Genomic DNA, 20409 nt, shown 5'->3' with positions numbered 1-20409 from the left:
TTCTGTGAGACAAGGCCTCGTGTTTATATTTTATCTCAGAACACGAACAGGCTTTTAAACATAAGTTTAATCAAAATCATTTTAGGGCATTTTAAGTATGTTTTAAAAATGATTCATACAATTTGAGAATATATCGCCCAGTTATTTTCCAAGCTGTCTCGCCCGAAGCGTCATTTCCTGTGGCCACACCCAATGATTAAGCAATCTCCTCATCGTTGCCTTATAAGTGATTCGCCAGACAAAGTTTCTGCCAGACGGGATTTTCATTTTTACAACTGAGACATGAGCGATCTTTCTTCCGCGAACAAAACAGCTCAACACAAAGTTGGTAAGCTCGTGTATGGGTTCCTCTTTGAACGATGAAGCAATTGATTATAAATTAAATCGTGATAATTCTGATATTTTTTTTTTTCTTGGCAGGTCCTTGGAAGAAGAGCAGTTTACATATCACGACGAGGTGCATGAAATTAATGCACTTATTGAAGAGGTCAATCATCTTAGAAGAGAATTGAAAAACATTTTTAATGAATGACACGACGTCTTATCATGGCCTCTGATCTTTTTGTCATCTTGTACCAATGGTAAAAAAAACTGAGACATGGACTCACTCTCTTCCGATGAAGATAACAGCTCACTACAAAGTTGGTAAGTTTGTGTATGGTTTCCTCTTTGAACGATGAAGCAATTGATTATAAATTAAATCGTGATAATGCGAAAATATATATTTTTTCCTGGCAGGTCCTTGGAAGAAGTGGAGTTTACATATCACGATGAGGTACATCAAATGAATGCTCTTATTGAAGAGGTCAATGATTTTAGAAGAGAATTGAAAAACATTTATAATGACTGGTACGAAGTCTTATCACGGCCTCTGATCTCGAATGAATTAAACCAATGGTGAGACACGTGTGTGTGTGTGTGTGTGTGTGTGTGTGTGTGTGTGTGTGTGTGTGTGTGTGTGTGTGTGTGTGTGTGTGTGTGTGTGTGTGTGTGTGTGTGTGTGTGTGTGTGTGTGTGTGTGTGTGTGTGTGTGTGTGTGTGTGTGTGTATCTCTTTCCCTGTCTGTTTGTCTCTCTCTATCTCTCCCTGTCTGTCTCTTTGTATCTCTCTCTGTCTGTCTTTCTACCTCCCTCTCTCTGTCTGTCTCTCTATCTATACCCTTGACTCATTATTTTTTTTTTTTTCAGCTCGATCACACAACATAAGCTGTTGAAGCAATCTGGTACAACACATGATTTTCTGGAGGTAAATGTTTCTGAATTATTATTTAGTTATTTGTTTATTTATTCTTTTATTAATACCACTCTCTCTCTCTTTGGAATGTCGCCTTATGTTGGTTGCATCATTAGTTTGGACGCGGTTTTGCCAGTACACTGGAATTCATTTTATTGGCCTTGGAAGGATGACAGGCTGAGTCGGCCTCCTGGTGTGTTAATTCAGTGGTCAACGAGGCTTGAACTTAGAACCAACAACAGGCTTACTCATATTACCATGTAATTATCTTTATAAAACCTAATTATTATCCACTTTTTGTTTCAAAACAGAATATGGTGTCTGAGTTTCGAAATCACAAGACATCTGAAGAAGATTGCTGGGAAAGATTATACATTCTCGCAAATGAATATTTAATATTTTCAATTTTGATTAATTATATTTGTTTTGTTTACAATTACTTGATTTTGAATTTCAAAAAAAGATAATATCAACACTTCTGTATCTTTGGAATACACGGCCGTTTTATTTTAAAAATATATATTGTGATAAATCGCTTAATCTCACCAAGTCATTCGCGTCAGTCGGGCTTGGATAATTTTTTAATTTATAAGCATTTTTCATGTTAATATTTTTGGTTATATTATATTTATGCTGTTCAACCTGTGCCTTTGTGTAATAATTTGATAAATCAATATCCAGTTCTAGGGATACACCAAAGATAGAACCATCTTTACCAACATAAGTCATTTATATTAGATTAAAAATAATATCATAAATTTTTTTATTTTTGTTGAGTTGAAATAACACATACAGACATAATTGACCACAACACTTGGAATTTAATTATTGGACTTGAAATGTTTGATAAACACCATTCTGTAAGAATTTTATGACTTCAACAGGTGGTGGAAGACCAAAACTATCAAAATAATATTTGTCTTGACTATTAAAAATACAAACCCAATGAGAACCGTTCCCATTAATATCTTCTAAGTTCATAATAATATTCTTTGTATGTTTCGGCACATTTGTTAATTCATCTCTCATACAAATAACCACATTATGAATTTTTAATTTCTTACAATATTTGACAAGTTGTAAATTTGATGTTGTATTCTTTCCAAATTCTTTAAACCACTCATCAATGCTCATTTATTTATTAGAAAGATATAATCCATTACCTCTTTTCGTTAATTTTACACCTGCTTGTGCAATAGAAGAAAGCATATCTCCAACTAACAATCTTGCTTTATCAGGCAGACCTCCAAGTTTTTCAGCAAAATCTACAATTACACCACTTCCACTAATTTGTTTCTCCAACTCTTTGTTATGTCTTTCCAATTATTTTTTAGCCTGGAGTTGAGCCTTCCTTTCGTTGGCAGTTTTCACCGCTGTTGAAATACCACCCGTCAATGCTCCAACCGCACTTAAACCAGCAAATAAAGGAATTAGAAATGGGAGAAATCCTCCACTCATCTCTCTTATTGAATTTTTTTCAACATTGGTTTTGTCATTTTAATTTTAAGTGAGCCAGTGTCATTCAAGATTTTAACCTGTTCTCTTGTGAGCAAAACATCAATTCTTACTGCTCCTTTTCTCTGAATTGTATTAACGTTAATCGTACAAGGCTTTTGATTTTGAACACAAGATGATAGTTTATGAAGATTGATTTGATTAACATATACCGCAGTTGGTACTTTGGCACTCATTTATTTAACAAAACATTATGTGAGACTAATCATCACACCATTATCTGTATAAATCTGTAATTCTGTTTCTTCCAAAAGCAAACAATATGTATCAACTTCTTCACTCTCTCCTCTTTCAATGTATAGGGAAGTATCCACTCGATTAGACTTTATAGTTTCCTTTTGAGCGCTCAGGTCAAACGCATAGATTGTATACAAACTTTTAAATGCTGTCATATCCAAAATAGGTTCTTTATTTCCATTACTTTCACACACCTTTTGGTAAGACTTGTATGCTTCAGCAAAATCATTTTTTTCCCAATTAATTTCCAATCTATCTCGTGGATAAAATGTTCCATCTAGAGAAACGTGAAGTTGTTTCACCTTAGCATTATCACTCAATGCATTATTCTTATCAGTCGCAGTATCACCATCTGGCTTTTTAAAAATGATCCACAGATATCGTGGCTTTCCTTCCAGAACACCCAAATTCCACGTGTAAGTAGTTTGGTTGAGTTTAACGTTTTGACATCTTCTTTTGAGGTATGATACACTGAGTGGTTTCTTTGAGTTAAGTCTTCTATTCAACATCTCTTCTGTTTTAAGATTAGGAGTATATTCACTGATATACCAACTCATTTCCTCAATTACAAATTTATTCTGATCACCAAAAGCATTACCAACACCAAAAAGCAATCTATTTTCATTATCATTCCTTTGTAGTTGAAATCTAATTTTAAGACCAAACAGAACTTTATCATGATCACAAAATCCAAATATACCTTTAAGAGGAACTGCCACAGTAAAACTATTTTCTGCTTTTGTATCATCATTATACGCTCCTTTCCTTTGAGTATATCCAGGGTCTGTGTTTGTTCCCGTTGACATATCAGGAATAAAACCTTCGACAGACCCCTTTCCCATTCTATCACTGAATGTATAGAGTGTAAATTTCATCATTTCAGATACAGCAGAGACATAATCAACCGCTTCAACTTCTTGTGTTCCAATATACAAACGCACACTATCAAACATTTTCCAGAAGAAATCATTTACAAGTGTAGCGTTTGTGTTATTCCCAGCTTTAGTGAATTTAAATTTACACAACAAGAAACTTTCGGAGAGATTCAAATAGGTTTGTTGATTATTTATTTCAAAACTTTTTGTACCATTCGTATTCCAGTCTGTTCCAGTTATTGCATTTACCTTGAAGTAATCTTTTTTAGTGGAGTTTGAGATAATAATAGTATCATCCAAATCATAGATACTATTAATTGCTTCCATACTTGTATTTATTTAGGAAAAAAATATGTTAAAACTTTTGAAACCCTGATCCAAGTATTCGAATGATTTTTCGAATCGTTCTTGGGGGGACAACTGAGTTTTGCCTTTCTTAATTTCTTTTTTTGCTTGTAATTTATGAGATTCCTTCTGGGCATCTTTTATGCTCTTAACAGCACCTGCTACATTTCCCACAGCAGAAGCAGTTGAACCAATTAGATCTTTATGTTTAAGAATAGTTGAACCAATACCCATGAGAGTATCAATTATCCCATCTCCTCTAAATTGATGTCCAACACCCCTTTGTCTCTTAGGTTTATAGTATCCTCTACCAAGATACATACCTTCACCCTTGTAGTATGGGGAAAGGAACATCCCATCCCCTGTAATTATTTTATATTTTCCCAACTCGTGTTTCCTCACAAAAACCATCGTATTTATTTATTGGAAAACTTCACGGAGGTGAATTCTGATGGATGTAATTTCTCCATTAAAAGAAATCATGCGATTATCTTGGTCGGTTATCCTAAAATTTACTCTGTGTATGGTTTTTCCTGACACAGGGAGATAAACCAAATTTATGGGTTCCATATTGAATTTATAACCAATTGGGGTTGAGAATGCGCTGAATGAAAATATTGTATTTGTTTTTTTTCCATCATTATAAGCACCATCAATCAAATCACAGTGAATTAACACCGAATTTATTCCTGAGGATATTTGAATGACATTATCACTGTAAAACGTCCCATTAGTTTCAATCTTTTTTGAGGAGAAACCCAATAACTCTCTAAATGAATTATCAATTGTGAAATCAACCTTGTAGTTATTTTTAACTTTAATCGTTGATTTTGAAATATGTTTTTGAATGTTTATAACAATATTTTTTGGTTCATCACCCTGTTCTTTCATAAGACGAGCAATTTCGGAAGATACTTGAGAAATCTCATATGCTCCGGGTGAGACTGTTATCGTTTTGTATCCACCTCCCGGATTATCACTAAACTTGTCATTTTTCTCGGTTATATTAAATAAGGTATTATAAGTTTCCATGGACAATAAAGATGCCTCATATTCTTTTGTTGTGTCAAGTTGTAGTGGGTATGGGAATGAAGATGTGTGGTCGCTTGTGAAATTGAAACTAAGGATTGTGCTTCTCATCTTATTTAATGAGATAAAATGTCTTTATATTGATATTTATTAATTATTTTCATGTTCATCAACTGGTCTAAAATGGCTGATGCTTCATTAAAACAATTGTTATTTCCAGCCTTCTTACTGCCTAACAACAATAACAGTCTATTAACTAATTGTGATGGGTCATTTGGAAGAAAACTAACACCTGAACCAAGGATACTTAAAGCCTGAATAATGTGTTTCTCCTTCTCATTCTTCCTATTTTACCAGAAAGAATAACCCTATTATTTAGAGTGTTGAGTAGATCAATATATACTCTATCATCATTATTTTTCATATCCAATGGTTTATCAATATACTTTGACTCATCCCTCACAGTTGAACCTTGTCTTCCATCTTTTGTGAAAAGAAACATTAATCTTTGAGTTAGTTTGACAGGAGGTTGAGCAGAACTCAAGAACCTTAATTCATCATTAAATATCAATACCTTTTCTTGAACAAGATGAAATATTGCTGGTTGTTCTGTTGGAATGAGTCCTGCTTTGGTTTTTGAATCCGATGAATATTCATTGTTTTGAAGAGCATTCACAATATAATCAGGGGGTCGATTCATCTCTTCCAATTGTTGAAATAATCCTTCATCATCATATTCTAATTCTCCAATATGCTCTAATTCTTCCTCCATCATTTTACTGAAATCTATTAACATTTGGAGCTTTCTGGGAGTATATTTTATTGTGGGAACTGTGGAAACATCTATAATTTTTTCTTGGGAAGTTTTTAAAAGTGGTTTAAAAAATTTCTCTTGTTTTCTTTCAAATGCTTCTTCACCCATTAGTTTTTGTCTGCGTTTCTTCTTTATGTCTTCCTGTTGTTTTACAACTTTTGAAACCAACTCTTGATGTTCCCTAAATCTTCTTGCTCTTTCTTTTGCATCCATTTATTTATTGAAAAATATCATTTAATATCTCATCTTGTTTCACAACAATATATTTATATTTTTCAGTCGTGTGTTTCATGTAATCCCCAAATTCCTTTTTACTACATAATGTAGAACAATTGTCTCTCCAAAAATTGTTTATATCTATTGAATTTAACTTGAATAAAATAAAAGTAAAAACTTGAATAATAAAAAAAAATTAGCATTGTTTCTGATGGAACGACGAGGAAGTTGAAAGTACGATTGACTAAGATAAATACAATTACAAGAAGAATGTCTCCCTCTTGTGTAGGAGCTGTCCATTACCGTTTGGTTTCTCTCATTAACACAATCAAAGATAACGAGGTTCTTTTTGGATTTATCCAAATCTTGGGGGACTGGAAGAGGGGCCTTGTTGTCCCTCTCTGGAAAGGGAAGGGTGATCGCCAAGACTGCAACAACTACCGAGGGGTGACGCTGCTCTCAGTGCCGGGCAAGGTCTTTGCTCGGATAATTCTTGATAGGGTTCACCACCATCTGCTTGAGCACCAGCATCCAGAGCAGTCAGGCTTTACACCAAAGAGGTCAACGATTGACCGTATCCTTGCCCTTCGTGTCCTCACCGAACGCAGACGAGAGTTTCGGCAGGGGCTGCTTGCAGCCTATGTTGATCTCTGTAAAGCGTTCGATTCAGTGAATCGGGATGTCCTCTGGAGGATTCTTGGTCTTCGTGGGGTGCCACCAAAACTGATCGATCTGATGTCTGAACTCTACTCTGGTACTGAGAGTGCTGTGAAGTGTGGTGGTACCACCTCTGACTTATTTCCAGTTGTTACTGGAGTTCGTCAGGGATGTGTACTTGCCCCCACACTTTTCAGCACTTGTATGGACTGGATTTTAGGGAGGATGTCAGAGAGATCAAGTTGCGGTGCATCGTTTGGGAATGTCAAGATCTCGGACCTTGATTTTGCAGACGATGCAGTCATCTTTGCGGAGACTTTAGACATCCTTTTGGGGGCCCTCGAGGTGCTGAATGAGGAGTCGGAGCCGCTGGGATTACGGGTTTCTTGGGTCAAAACTAAGATCCAGGCTTTCGGTGACATCTTGGATGCTGCTGTCCTGTCTGTGTCTGTTTGTGGTGAGGATGTTGAGGTCGTGGAGAGATTCACTTACCTTGGCAGTGATATTCATGTCTCTGCTGGCTGCAAGTCAGAGGTCAATAGATGTCTGGGTCGGGCCTGGGGAGTCATGGATTCACTGGATCATGGGGTGTAGCGCTGCCGGTACCTGTGCGGGAGGACGAAAGTCCGAGTCTTCAGGTCCTTGGTACTTCCAGTCTTGCTCTATGGGTGCGAGACTTGGACTCTGACCAAGGATCTGAGACGGAGACTTAATTCCTTTGGTACCAGGTGTCTTCGGAGAATCCTTGGCTATCGCTGGTCGGATGTTGTGTCCAACGAGCGGTTGCTGAGAGAGACTCGGATGAGATTTGTTACCTGCATAGTCCGTGAGCGTCAGTTGCGGCTGTATGGGCATGTGGCTCGTTTTCCTGATGCTGATCCTGCTCACCAGATTCTCTCAGCGAGGGAGTCTCATGAGTGGAGGAGGCCAGTGGGCCGACCACGTGCCTCATGGTTGCAGCAGGTTGACCATCATCTCAAGGAGATGGGGATGGGCCTGGCATCTGCCTGGGGGATGGACAGACGGAGGCCCCTGGAGTACCGGCGGAAAGGGGACGCAGCGACGCGCTGTTCTGGCACATGCTCCCATACCTGACCTGGGAGACGGTATATCATCCGTATTATCACTAAGAATACAAGTTATCGGTTTTGATTTCTTTTTACATCTCTGTGTATCACAAAATAGTTGTATTATATCTTCAATGTTATAATCATTTAGGTTTTTTTGAAGTTTATATAAACCGATTATATCTTCTTTTTGAAGACCAGCATTAAAACCTTGTGAGAGTAGTTGATACTCTGGTTGAAAACTCGACTTTGTGAAAATTATTAAATTATCATAATCTAAAAAGTTGGGAGTGAGGAGCATCTTTAAAAGTAAGCAGGTTTTTCCACATCCACTTGAACCAACTATGAGGCATCTTAATGAATTTGGGAGATTTTTATGGTTGTCAAATTTTATCTTATTTTCCCAAATGGGTAAAAAATCATTCATTTATATATTTGGAAAACAGGTTATTTAATTTATTATTGGCTTTTTTCGAAACTCTATATTTTATCCTAAGTTCAGGTTTAATTTCAAGATAATCCATTATTTTATTTATGCAATATCTTGTGTTGATATTTCCCTGAAAATCACATCCATGAATAATATATAACAACAATCCTTTGAACATTTCTCTAATACGTTCAGTTTCTTCCCTTGTAAGGAACGGTGTGTTATCACCCTCGTACTTTACGTTCATTTCTCTAATCAATCTTGTAAAGTAATTCATTTTTGGTGTAAATCTAAAAGAATTATTTTCCTTTTTATATTTTTGATTATCATTAATTAGAAGATAATCACAGAATATACATTGTTTATAGGTTTTTGACTCTGTGTTTAATCCCCGTCTTTCACACGCAGGACAATTCTCAAATTTGTCATATGGAGAATCATGGAATTCAAGAGGCTCAAAATCGAGTAAACTATTCATATTTATAAAGTAAAACTTTACTTAAACTGAAATTCATCTTCGATATCATCTTCGATATCATCTTCGATACTTTCAGAATCATCTATACTTTCATAACTATTGTTTGAACACAAACTCTCAGTGTCATAACTATCGTTTGAATGCAAACTCTCGGTATCATAATCACTCTCATAATCTTCAAAATCTTCAGTTGAATATTGACTCATATTTAATTAGTAGAAAAAAACATTACCATCGATATCTATATACATTTTTTCATTAACAGATTCAACTGCTACATTTTTTATATTAAAGGTAATTTTAAAATGATCCTTAACTACAATTGAACGAAATGTCATTTCACCTGATATATTAACATCCTTTATTTCATCAGGATTTATATCTTTCGGGTTGTTGAAAAAAATACAAATTTCTCCTTGCATATTACAGATGGTCTTATCGTTTCTTTCTAAAGCTTCATCCATAAGGTTTTTATTTTTTGATACCTTTTCTTGTTTCATTGCTTTTTCTAGTTTTGAATATATTGCCAGAAAGAGAGGAGAAACTTTTGTTAGAGATACCTTAATTGATGTCCTTCCAGGTATACTAAAAGCCCTTCTACTGAAGTAAATTGAAGAACTCATCATATCCACCATAATTGTTTTTATCCAATTGTTGTTATATTTATCTTTGTTCAATTTTACATCCTTGACATATTTCTCAGTATCTTTAACAAATGAAGAGATTGATTGAAACTTGTCTTTTGTGTCTTGAAACATTGTATTTATTAAGTGAAAAAGTTGGAGGATAAAATGGTTTTCAGCACAGATTCCCCTGTAAAATAAACGAAATTTTCATCAAGAAAATTTTAGTTTAAGCACAGATTCACCTGAAAAATAAACGAAATTTTCATCAATAAAATTTTAGTTCAAGCACAGATTCACCTGTAAAATAAACGAAATTTTCATCAAGAAAATTTTAGTTCAAGCAAAGTTTTATTATATAAATATGATGAATACAACGTACTGCGATGTTTGTAATCACGAATATAAACATTATAGAAAACACCTCCGAACCAACAAACACACATTTAATCTATTTCATAAAATATCTCCTCTTGAGTTGGAAAGAAAACATTGTGATATCTGCTCAAAGGATGTTTTGAAGAGTAGTTATAATAGACATCTTCAATCACAAAAACACAAGAAAAATGAGTTTAAAGTAAAGGGAGATTATTATATTGAAAACAATGATGGGGCATTTAAAGGGCATATAAAAATAAGGATTTTTCAATTTGGAGAACCCGGTCCATCATCAATAGTTGAATCAATTGAAATAGTGAAACCCGATGTTGAAAAATTTATTAAAAAGACATTAAAAGAAATGAAAACTTTAAAGTTTTATATGGGAGTGAAAATGAATATGAAAAGACAAGATGAAGAACAAACTCCTTATATGAGAACAGATCTTCATTTTATAACATCATTTCAAGATTTTTTGAATAGTGGGGTTTATGAAGAACTATCAAGACAAGAGGAGGATGTTGATAATACAGTGGTAGGAAGTGGATTCAATATTTAAAAAAATCATCTTTTTAGATATACACATTCTAAAATCAAACCCTCTTAAAGCTTCTTCTTCTCATATTGAATTACCAAAAGAAATAAAACGAAAGAAGGCAGTTGTTAATATTAAGAATAATGATAATAGATGTTTTCTCTGGTCTGTTCTTGCTCACTTACATCCACCAAAATGTAATTCAGAAAGAGTAAAACAATATATGAAATATGAGAATACCTTGGACATTAAAGATTTTAAATTCCCAATGCCACTAACAGATATTCCTAAATTTGAGAAAAAGAATAATCTTTCTATTAATGTATATGGATTAACGGATACAAACAAAGTTCAAATATTAAAAATTTCAAACAACTATAAAAATGAAGAAACACACATTGATCTTTTATATTTTAGTGTTGGAAAGAATTCACATTACACATACATCAATAATTTATCAAGATTAATATCTTCTCAGGTATTCAGAACAGCAAACAAAATATATCCTTGTAAGCGATGTCTTAATTCATTTCATACAAAAGAACGATTAGAACAACATTCAAAATATTGTAGTAATCATAAGTCAGCTGTAATTCTTCTTCTTCTTCTTTCGGCTGCTCCCGTTTGGGGTCGCCACAGCGGATCATCCGTGTGATCCGCATAATGATTTGGCACATGTTTTACGCCGGATGCCCTTCCTGACGCAACCCTGGTCGCCTCTTACGACACAGGGATATGGTACACCTATTTTAACCGGGGTATACACCGGCCCAGTATACTGGTACTCATTTCGCCGACCTCGGAAGGATGACAGGCTGAGTCAACCCCCTGGTGTATTAATTCAGTGGCCCAACGGGGCTTGAACTCAGGATCTCTTGGATCCCAAGCCGCTGCCCTAACCACTGCGCCAACACACCAGGCTATAAGTCAGCTGTAATTACAATGCCTAAACCTGGTGAAAAGATTTCTTTTGAAGATTATAATAAATCTATCATGCGCCCATTTGTGATATATGCTGATTTTGAGTGTATCCTTAAAAAGATAAATACTGCTTCTCCTAATCCAAAAGAATCATATACAAATAAATATCAAAAACATATTCCTTGTGGTTTCTGTTATTATATCAAATCATCTGTTGGAGAAAAGTATAACAAACTTGAACATTATAGTGGAAAAAAAGCTTCACAAGAGTTTGTAAAACGATTAGAAAAGGATTGTATAAGACTCACTAAATTAATGAAAGAAACAAATGAACCGATGAAATTAACCAAAGAAGAAAAATTAGAATTCAGAAAGAACAATATCTGTCATATTTGTGAGGGGGAAATTAAGGAGTCTAAAGTTAGAGATCATTGTCATCTTACTGGTAAATATAGAGGTCCCGCTCATTCTAGTTGTAATCTTAATTATAAATTACTATACCTTCTTTTATTCCAGTCTTTCTTCACAACAGCGCCAACTATGATACACATCTATTTGTAAATGAACTTTCAAAATCACCAGGGAATATTTCTGCCATAACAAATACAAGTCAAAAGTATATTTCATTTACAAAAATTATATTCACAAAACCTTTAACTCGTATTAGGTTTCTAGATTCTTACAAGTCTATGGGAACACCACGAGCCTACCTCGCATCAAATCTAAGCTCCACGGACTCTTTTCCAAATCTTAATTCATTCTTTCCAAAAGAGGAAATTCTCACCAAAGAGGAAATTCAGATTAAAGAGAGAATTCAAAGTAAAGAGGAAATTCGAATTAATGAGGAAATTAATGAAGAAATTCTAACTGATGATGAAATTCTAATTGTAAAGAAAATTCGAACAATGAATGAAATTCTAACTAAAGAGGAAATTCAGATTAAAGATGAAATTCTGATTAAAGAAGGAATTCTCACGAGAGAGGAAATTCAAACAAGGAATGAAATTCAAAGTAAAGAGAAAATTCTTACAAGTAAGGGAATTTATCCTTATGATTATATGGATTCATTTATGAGATTTAAAGAAACACAACTTCCTTCAAAAGAAAGTTTCTATAATAACCTTTATGAAGAAGAGATAAGTGATAAGGAATATAAACATGCACAAGAAATATGGAAAATATTTAAGATAAAGAACCTTGGAGAATATCATGATTTATATCTAAAAACAGATGTTTTATTGTTAGCTGATGTGTTTGAAGCTTTTAGATCACTCTGTCATAATAAAAATTGTTATGGATTAGATCCTTCCCACTATTTCACAGCTCCTGGTTTAGCTTGGAGTGCAATGTTGAAAATGACAAAACAAGATATAGATTTAATCAGTGATGTTGATATGCTTTTGATGATTGAGAAGTCCAAGAGAGGTGGAATATCACAAGTATGTTCAAAAAGATATGCTAAAGCAAATAATAAATATCTTCCAAATTATGATAGTGAAAAAGATAGTAATTATTTGATGTATTTTGATGCTAATAATTTGTATGGATGGGCAATGTCTCAATCTCTGCCTTATGGTAAATTAGAGTGGGTGGAAGAAAAGGATTATGAAAAGGCTTTGATGAATATTGTTATTTCTTCTCAAGAGGAATTGAATGACAAAGAAGAAGGTTATTATTTTGAAGTTGATTTGAGGTACATGAGTGATCTTCATAATGAGCATAAAGACCTTCCTTTTGCATGTGAGAAAGAAACCCCAAAGAAAGAATGGTTCAGTGATTATCATAAAAGTTTTAATATTAAAGGCAAATCAACAGAAAAGTTATTAACAACATTCTATGATAAAGAGGGATATGTTTTGCATCAGAGAAGCTTAAAACAGTTTTTGAGAGAAGGATTGAGAGTAGCTAAAATTCATAGAGTTTTAAAATTTAAACAAAGTCCTTGGATGAAAAAGTATATTCAATTCAATACAGATATGAGAGCAAATACAAAAGTAAAATTTGAAGGGGACTTTTATAAATTAATGAATAATGCTGTATTTGGAAAGACTATGGAAAATGTTAGAAACAGGCAAAACATTAGATTCGCAACATCTTGGAAAGAAGCTTCGAGATTGATAAATAAACCAAGTTTTGAGAGAGAAGAGGTTTTTTCAGAGAACTTTTCTGCAATTCATATGAAAAAGGAAAGTATTGTAATGGATAAACCAATTTATATTGGAACAGCAGTTCTTGATTTATCAAAGATATTGATGTATGGTTATTTGTATAATGACTTAAAGAAAGAGTATGGTGAAAATGTTTCATTGTTGTATATGGACACTGATAGTTTTATCCTCGATATAAAAACTGATGATGTTTATAAAGATATGAAGAAAAATATTGGAGTATATGATGCAAGTAATTTCAGCAAGAAGAGTGAGTTATTTTCCAAAAAGAATGAAAAGGTTATTGGTAAGTTTAAGGAGGAGTTGGGTGGAAAAGTAATGAGTGAGTTTATTGGATTGAGAGCAAAGGCATATGCTTATAAGTATGGTGATCAGATTGATAAAAGGTTAAAGGGAATAAAGAAATATGTAATAAATAAATCAATAACTTTTAGAAATTATTATAATTGTTTGATAAATAAGAGAGAAGAATATAGGAAAATGAATACAATAAGAAGTTATAAACATAACATATATAGTGAAGAAGTAAATAAAAAGGCATTAGGAGCCTTTGATGATAAGAGATTTATTTTAGATAATGGAATAGATTGTGTTCCATATGGATATTGTATGATAGAGTGAATAGAATAGATTGTGTTTTAACGATGGGAAGATGGGTTAGGGTTTTTTAAGGGCTACCGCCGCGTTTTTTCACAATATATAAATGGTCAAACCAAGTATTAATCAAACTAAAGAGTGGAGAAAATCTCAGTCTTGGTATATAAATGGAAAACATGATGAATGTGAAAAATATCAAATAAGTCTTATTGAAAAAATAACTAAAACAAACGTAAATAAAACAAATAAGCGAATCAATTTAAAAACTAGTAAGTTAGAGGATGTAAAGAAAAAAATGAATATCCTTGAATGGACTGAAAACTTTGATGGTTATCAATTGAACAATGAAAAAACAATTTACTATAATCTCAAAATGATATGTGGCTCAGGAGGTGGTCAAACAAGAGCATTAAGAGAAGTTTATCATTTCGTAATGGCACAAAAGGGGTATCTTAAAAAATATAAAGATTCAAATGTTTTGTTTTTCAATAATTTAGATGGGGATTATTGTGCAAAGAAAATTAAACTATTGAAGGAATTTGAGAATGAACAAATGTTTATAGGTTCAATGAGTGAGCTAAACAATATGCATCGGTTATTTGATAAAGAGTGTCCCGAGGCTTAGACGTTTCAGATATTTCTTTAGAATCACCTTTAACAAATCACATTACGACTTTACTACATGAACAAATCTTTATCTTGTTGCATAGGTTATTTGAATAGAGAGCCCCTAGGTTAAAAGGGGAGACAAATAAATATACCTTAGGCTAAAAAGGGGATTTATTTTTTAGGGAAAAAAAAAAAGAAAAAATTCATCACTGAAAATCCCCCATTCATTTACATGGGGGAAAGTGAGCCAGAATCAGTATTCTTACCATACCTAACCCCCCCCCCCCCCCACCAAGTTTCGTCGAAATCCGTCGAGGAGTTTTTCTGTAATACTGTTCACAAACAAACAAACAAGTAAATAAACCAATGTCACCCGCAGGGTGACCCGTATCTTGCCAAAAGGTGACCAGGTGTGACTTCTTTAAGGTCACACTGAGGTGAACAGAGCTGCTATCCACCAGGAGCAACTCCTTGAGGAATATCTGCCTACGAGAGATTCCGATGAGAATCGTTCTACAGATTAACCATGAAAAATATGCTTTTGCCTCATAACGTCACCAAATGACATCATAATGTCTCAAGCTTGACATATCTAGAAAGCACTCATCGAGGTGTTCAATTTGAGGTACTACACGATATGGTTCCTAAAACTTGAAAATTTGACCTTGGGGTCAAATATGTTTGACCTGAGGTGCTAACCATGAAGGTCAAGGCCAATCGCCACCAAAAATGAATCAGCGGAGCGCCAGACCATGAACTATATTCCCATGAAGTTTGAAGACGATCCGATCAAAATTACTCAAAAAATAAGGGTTTCGTCGACTCCCCTGATTTGCGACAAAGTGACCTTGACCTTTGATCTTGACCTTCAAAATTTTATGCGCTGAAAGGGACCTCTATAGGCCTCTGATATGCGAAGTTACAAAAATTTCCAATGATAACTGTGCTCTGCAGAATTTTTTATACGTGATTACAGACAAAAAAAAAAAAATAAAACATACAAGCTGACTAACATATCTTGCAAAACCTCGTTTTGGCAAGATAACAAACAAACAAACAAACAGAAAGGGGTGAAAACAGTAACCTCCGATCTTCGAGGGCGGAGGTTAATAATGTGAATTTCGGATTGAATGAAGTGCTCACGTACGTACCTCTCAAATGACTTCACAACATTTATATGAATGCAGAAGTAATAAATGGTCATAGTACCCCGTTATATTTGTGTGATTTAAATTGCAGGTAATGTTTAGCATGTGCATGCAACCTCCACATGTGATATGCACAAAATGAAAGCAAAGTTTCACTCACTTGAGGTCAGTTGGTGGGCCGATGATCACATTCATCTTTTTATTTGTTTTCACCTTCACACTCGAGTCCTTAGTGAGAGCACTTTGTGCCACAGTGCTGGAAGTCTCATCGGTTGATGTCTTCCTTTTCCCAATGTCCGATTCAGGCAGCTCAGTGCTTGAACCTGAGGACAGCAACAAAATTGGAATTTACTTATTTACATTTAAAATTACAATTGGAACCAGAGATTGGTGGGCTTAATGGCCTCCTAATGTGTAGAAGTTCCTCGGATGGCAACTTGTGTTGTTTTCATTATAACCTCGAGAATCCTTCAAAAAGGTCTTCTTTATGTTGGAATATGTCTACGCAACCAAGCTTGAAGTTGCATTTAAATATGACACACACACACACACACACACACACACACACACACACACACACACACACACACACACACACACACACACACACACACACACTCTAATTAAAGATCAGCTTTTGCACTTTCCTTCTTCACCATCTGCAGTCAGTTTCATCAATTCTTCTTTAGTTATGTCATCCAGTTTTATTTCCTGATGATGTCCTCACGATACAGATTGAACAAGTGAAGGGAGAGAATTGCACCTCTGTTTCACCCCTTTTCCAATTGTAAACCATTCTGTCTCTCCAAACTCCATTCTGAGCACAGCTTCTTGTTCAAAGTACAGGTTTCTTATCAGACATAGCAAGTGCTCCTGACTCTGACATCGCCATTTTTCTCAGCATAATTATCCACATCAATTCATCCATCCATCCATCCATTGTGACCATAATCTGTGCAGAGCGTTGGTGCTGCCGAAGCAGTCTCCTTGGCTATTGGGCCGAGTGTGATTTGAACTCAGGATCTTAGGATCCCAAAATGGTGCCACTCCATTAGCCAACTCTTTTCAAGGCTCAACGTTCCGCAAATTCTATCACTACTGCTTCTTGCTCATAACCTCTTTCGTCGAAGGTTGCCATCATGTTGCTTTCACGTTTGTATAAGAGTTTCGGTATAGTCCTTCCATCTTTCTTTCACCTGTGTTTCTTTTGTCAGATATTTACCTGTTCTACTCTCAAGGACCCAATTCGTAGACATAATCTTTTTCGTAGAGATAGTCTTGTCATATACTGCAGGACAGTTGATGACATTGGGCGAGTGGACTTACTTTCACATAAATTGCAATATCAGGAGACAGGGGATAAATGAAGACTATTTATGATGCAAACCTGGTCAAGCAGCATCGTGTGAAATAATTGCCCAGATGTGAGCACCATCCAAGACATTAATTAATTTATTTTGGCAAAATGCATAGCATTTGTACTCCCTGAAAGAGCATCAATGAATAGATGGGCAGTTTTAGAGCAGTTATTTAAAATTTTAATATGTCAAAGTTTATCATAATTTTAGCTTGTTTGGTACAGAGCATTAAAGAGCTGAATGAAGACTGCTGGATAAATATTAATCAAACTCCACTGGAGTTATTTGGAAACTTCCATGACGTAAACAGCCAAAGGACAAGAGTCAAAGGACGATGCCGATGTTCAGTCTGCAGTTTCCATCAATTTTGTTGATTATTAACAACTTGTGAACAGCACAAGTTGGAGTAAAACAAATCAAAGTATCTAACGGTTGTGACAATTTAGTTTATAGCATACATATCTAACTTGTGCTACGCTGTTATTTGGCAGCAAGTTGGTAATCAGCAGCACTTTGTGACTTTTGGAACTTCAGATACTTTTGGAGGATTTTTTTTTGTTGTAGCTCAAATTTCCTCATTTGTTTGCAACGTTGGAAATGCAAAATAAATTACGTATAATACAAAATACTGCATATCAAAACTCGACCAAACTAATTCCGAATTTGATACAAATGTGCAAGAGTAAATCAAGTTTCAGGCGACATTTCGTTCGTAACCCACAGACTTCTTCAAAGCCGAGTGAACAAATCAAGTGTGTGGATCTGCTTTTATCTGCCATGTGTTAATCCTCTTCCCAGTCCACCACATGGATGTGGAAAACAAAATACACACACACACACACCAGTGAAAATTCTGTGTAATGTAAAATATGACTTCAAGTCCTCAATCGCACAGCCTCCCTCCCTCCCCCCACCCCCACCACAAACCCAACCCAAAGTCTTCAACCCATCCCCCCAACCCCAAGTCCTCAGTCCCCCACCAAACACCAAGTCCTCAAACCCGAATGGTTTTTGGGAAACTCAAGCCCAAACCGAGAAGGCCGAATGCCTCAATTCTGCGTTTGCTTCCAAATCTTATGTCCCCAATCCCTTACCCTCTGTACCCACTATACCCAGTCACACTGAACTGTTCCTCGACTCCATGTCTTTTCACCTGACAAGGTGGAGAGGTTTGTGGCAACACTTGACTGATTCTGCAAATGGAATGTACCGAACAACATCAGCTCATGTGTTCTCAAAATTTGCTCTGCTGCTTTTGCACATCCTCTCTGCCATTTTCTCCCTATCATTTGCCCCAGGTCAACTTGCATATGATTGGGAATCAGCCAAAATCACTGCATTACACAAACATAGGAGCAATACCTCTGGGAGCTCACCTGGTTGCGGCTGGATAAGATAACCAGGGAACCACTGGTCGATGTGGATGATCCACAAAATATGTAATGGAGAAGAAAGTAAATACCGATGGATTTTTATTAAAGCCGTGAACAAACTTTGATACATTATGGGTGATAAAGGTTGTGGTCAAGTTTCATTGAAATTGTGTGTGTGATTTCAGAGAACAAAGCAAATACATATTTTAGGGGTCAATCCCCGTAGACCCCCTTCCACATTTTCTTCAAGCTTCCACATTTTCTTGATAAAAATCAACTTCGACATTTTCTTCAATCATTCTTCCCTCCAGGTCTTCAAGACAGCTGTTCACCACCATCTAAGATCATGCCCCTTCCAAAACCATGATCTTTTCTACCTCCATTAACTCAGCCTCCCCACCCCCAAGCCCACCTCTTTCCAAATTTCCACATTTTCTTTCCTGAGAGTTTGCTTCTGTATCCATCTTATCCACCCCATGCATCCTCCTGTCCACCTCATTCCTCCCCACATGCCTTATTTGTCCAATTCTGCCTCTATTTTGTCCTTCAACACGACGGTTGGTGTTTCGCCGTCTTTCTACTGTTCCTTTTGCTCTGTTCTGTCCTGTTCTCATCAGTGTTCTTGCGCTTCCAAGAGCTGGACTCTGTATATGAAAGAGATCATCAATTCCTTTCTACCCCCAAACATCAAGTCCATAACCCCCCACTCCTGTGAACCACAAGTCCTCAATTCCACTTCAAAGCCTCAAACCCTCTCTCCCAATTATATGTCCCCTGTCTGCCACCCACACCCAACTATCTGTGTTCTCCTCCCTCTTTATTCTAAAAGTCCTCAACTCCCCCCCTCCCAACCCCACATTCTTAACCACCCCTCCAAACACCAAACCTCCCTCTCTTAATGCTCTGCTTCTCCAAACCCAACTCTCTACCCCCCCCCCCCAACCAAAACTCTTTGTCCTCCACACCCACTTTGCTCACAATGTTTGTGCTGAATGTTAAAAGTGTTAAGAACAATGTTAAAAATTATTTTTAAAAACTGCTAATTCCCAATCTCGTGAGATTCCGTAAAAACTAGCAGATAAGTAGGAGAAGGAGGAGGAGGAGATCGGGACCATACTCTGTGGAGAGCGTTGGTGCTGCCTAAGCAGTCTCCTTGGCTATTGGGCAAAATCATGGATGGGTGGCCACTCCGACACAGGATACCAGCATGTTGGCACTCATTTTGCCAACCTCGGAAGGATGACAGGCCGAGTTAACCCCACCTGGTATTAATTCAACAGTTGAGCAGGATTTGAACTCGGGACCCTAGGATCCAAAGGCCACCACCCTAACCATTTAGCCAACACCAGACACAGATAAGTCGGCTCAATGATAAAAAATAAACAAACAACAGATAATGCCATTCATAATGGAAAAATATAGATACAACTGCACAATTAAACCATCCTCGTACAAAGACCTTTGTAATGATGTGGGTTTTATGGTCCTGTTCGAGTAGTTTGAAGAGAAAATTTCGGAAAGACAAACAAACAGAATAAGGCTATTATCGAAGCCCTCGCTATTTGTGGGGTTTCCATTCCTGGAAAAAAAACATACATATATATATATATATATATATATATATATATATATATATATATATATATATATATATATATATATATATATATATATATATATATATATATATATACGTTGATTCAGTAATATGTTTATTCTTCCATATGAGCAGTGCACCTAACCTGCTTTTTCCCATTTGCCTTTAGTTTTAGCGTTTGTGGTTTTGCTATTTGCGGCGTTTTC

General features: G+C 35.6%; 2 protein-coding genes across 8 annotated transcripts in view; one reads left to right on the top strand and one right to left on the bottom strand.

The window, feature by feature from the left end:
* LOC147033390 (E3 ubiquitin/ISG15 ligase TRIM25-like) overlaps window positions 1-3080 on the top strand; it is a 98549-nt gene extending 95469 nt beyond the window's left edge. The window contains exons 9-11 of one of the 5 annotated variants that reach the window (XR_015051090.1): window positions 421-897; window positions 1188-1245; window positions 1545-3079. Coding sequence is in view for 1 of the 5 variants with exons in the window: in XM_085854150.1 (XP_085710276.1) it covers window positions 421-465 (45 nt within the window). In the remaining 4 variants the exon portion in view is untranslated. Of the gene's footprint in view, window positions 1-420 lie in introns of all 5 variants that reach the window. The other 4 variants (XR_015051084.1, XR_015051085.1, XR_015051086.1 and 1 more) reach the window with 4 other exon arrangements.
* The window catches only part of LOC147033389 (uncharacterized), a 125611-nt gene that overhangs the window by 61670 nt on the left and 43532 nt on the right, over window positions 1-20409 (bottom strand). For all 3 annotated transcript variants that reach the window (XM_085854190.1, XM_085854183.1, XM_085854196.1), the window contains exon 7: window positions 16036-16198. In XM_085854190.1, coding sequence (XP_085710316.1) covers window positions 16036-16198 — 163 coding nt within the window. The remainder of the gene's footprint in view (window positions 1-16035; window positions 16199-20409) is intronic.

This window comes from Eptatretus burgeri, chromosome 2 (assembly GCF_056783735.1).
Source record: "Eptatretus burgeri isolate ZD-2024b chromosome 2, Ebu_testis_v1, whole genome shotgun sequence".
NCBI classification, from domain to species: domain Eukaryota; kingdom Metazoa; phylum Chordata; class Myxini; order Myxiniformes; family Myxinidae; genus Eptatretus; species Eptatretus burgeri.
The sequence above is the reverse complement of the archived record's forward strand: the minus strand, read 5'-3'. Positions and strand labels throughout refer to the sequence as shown.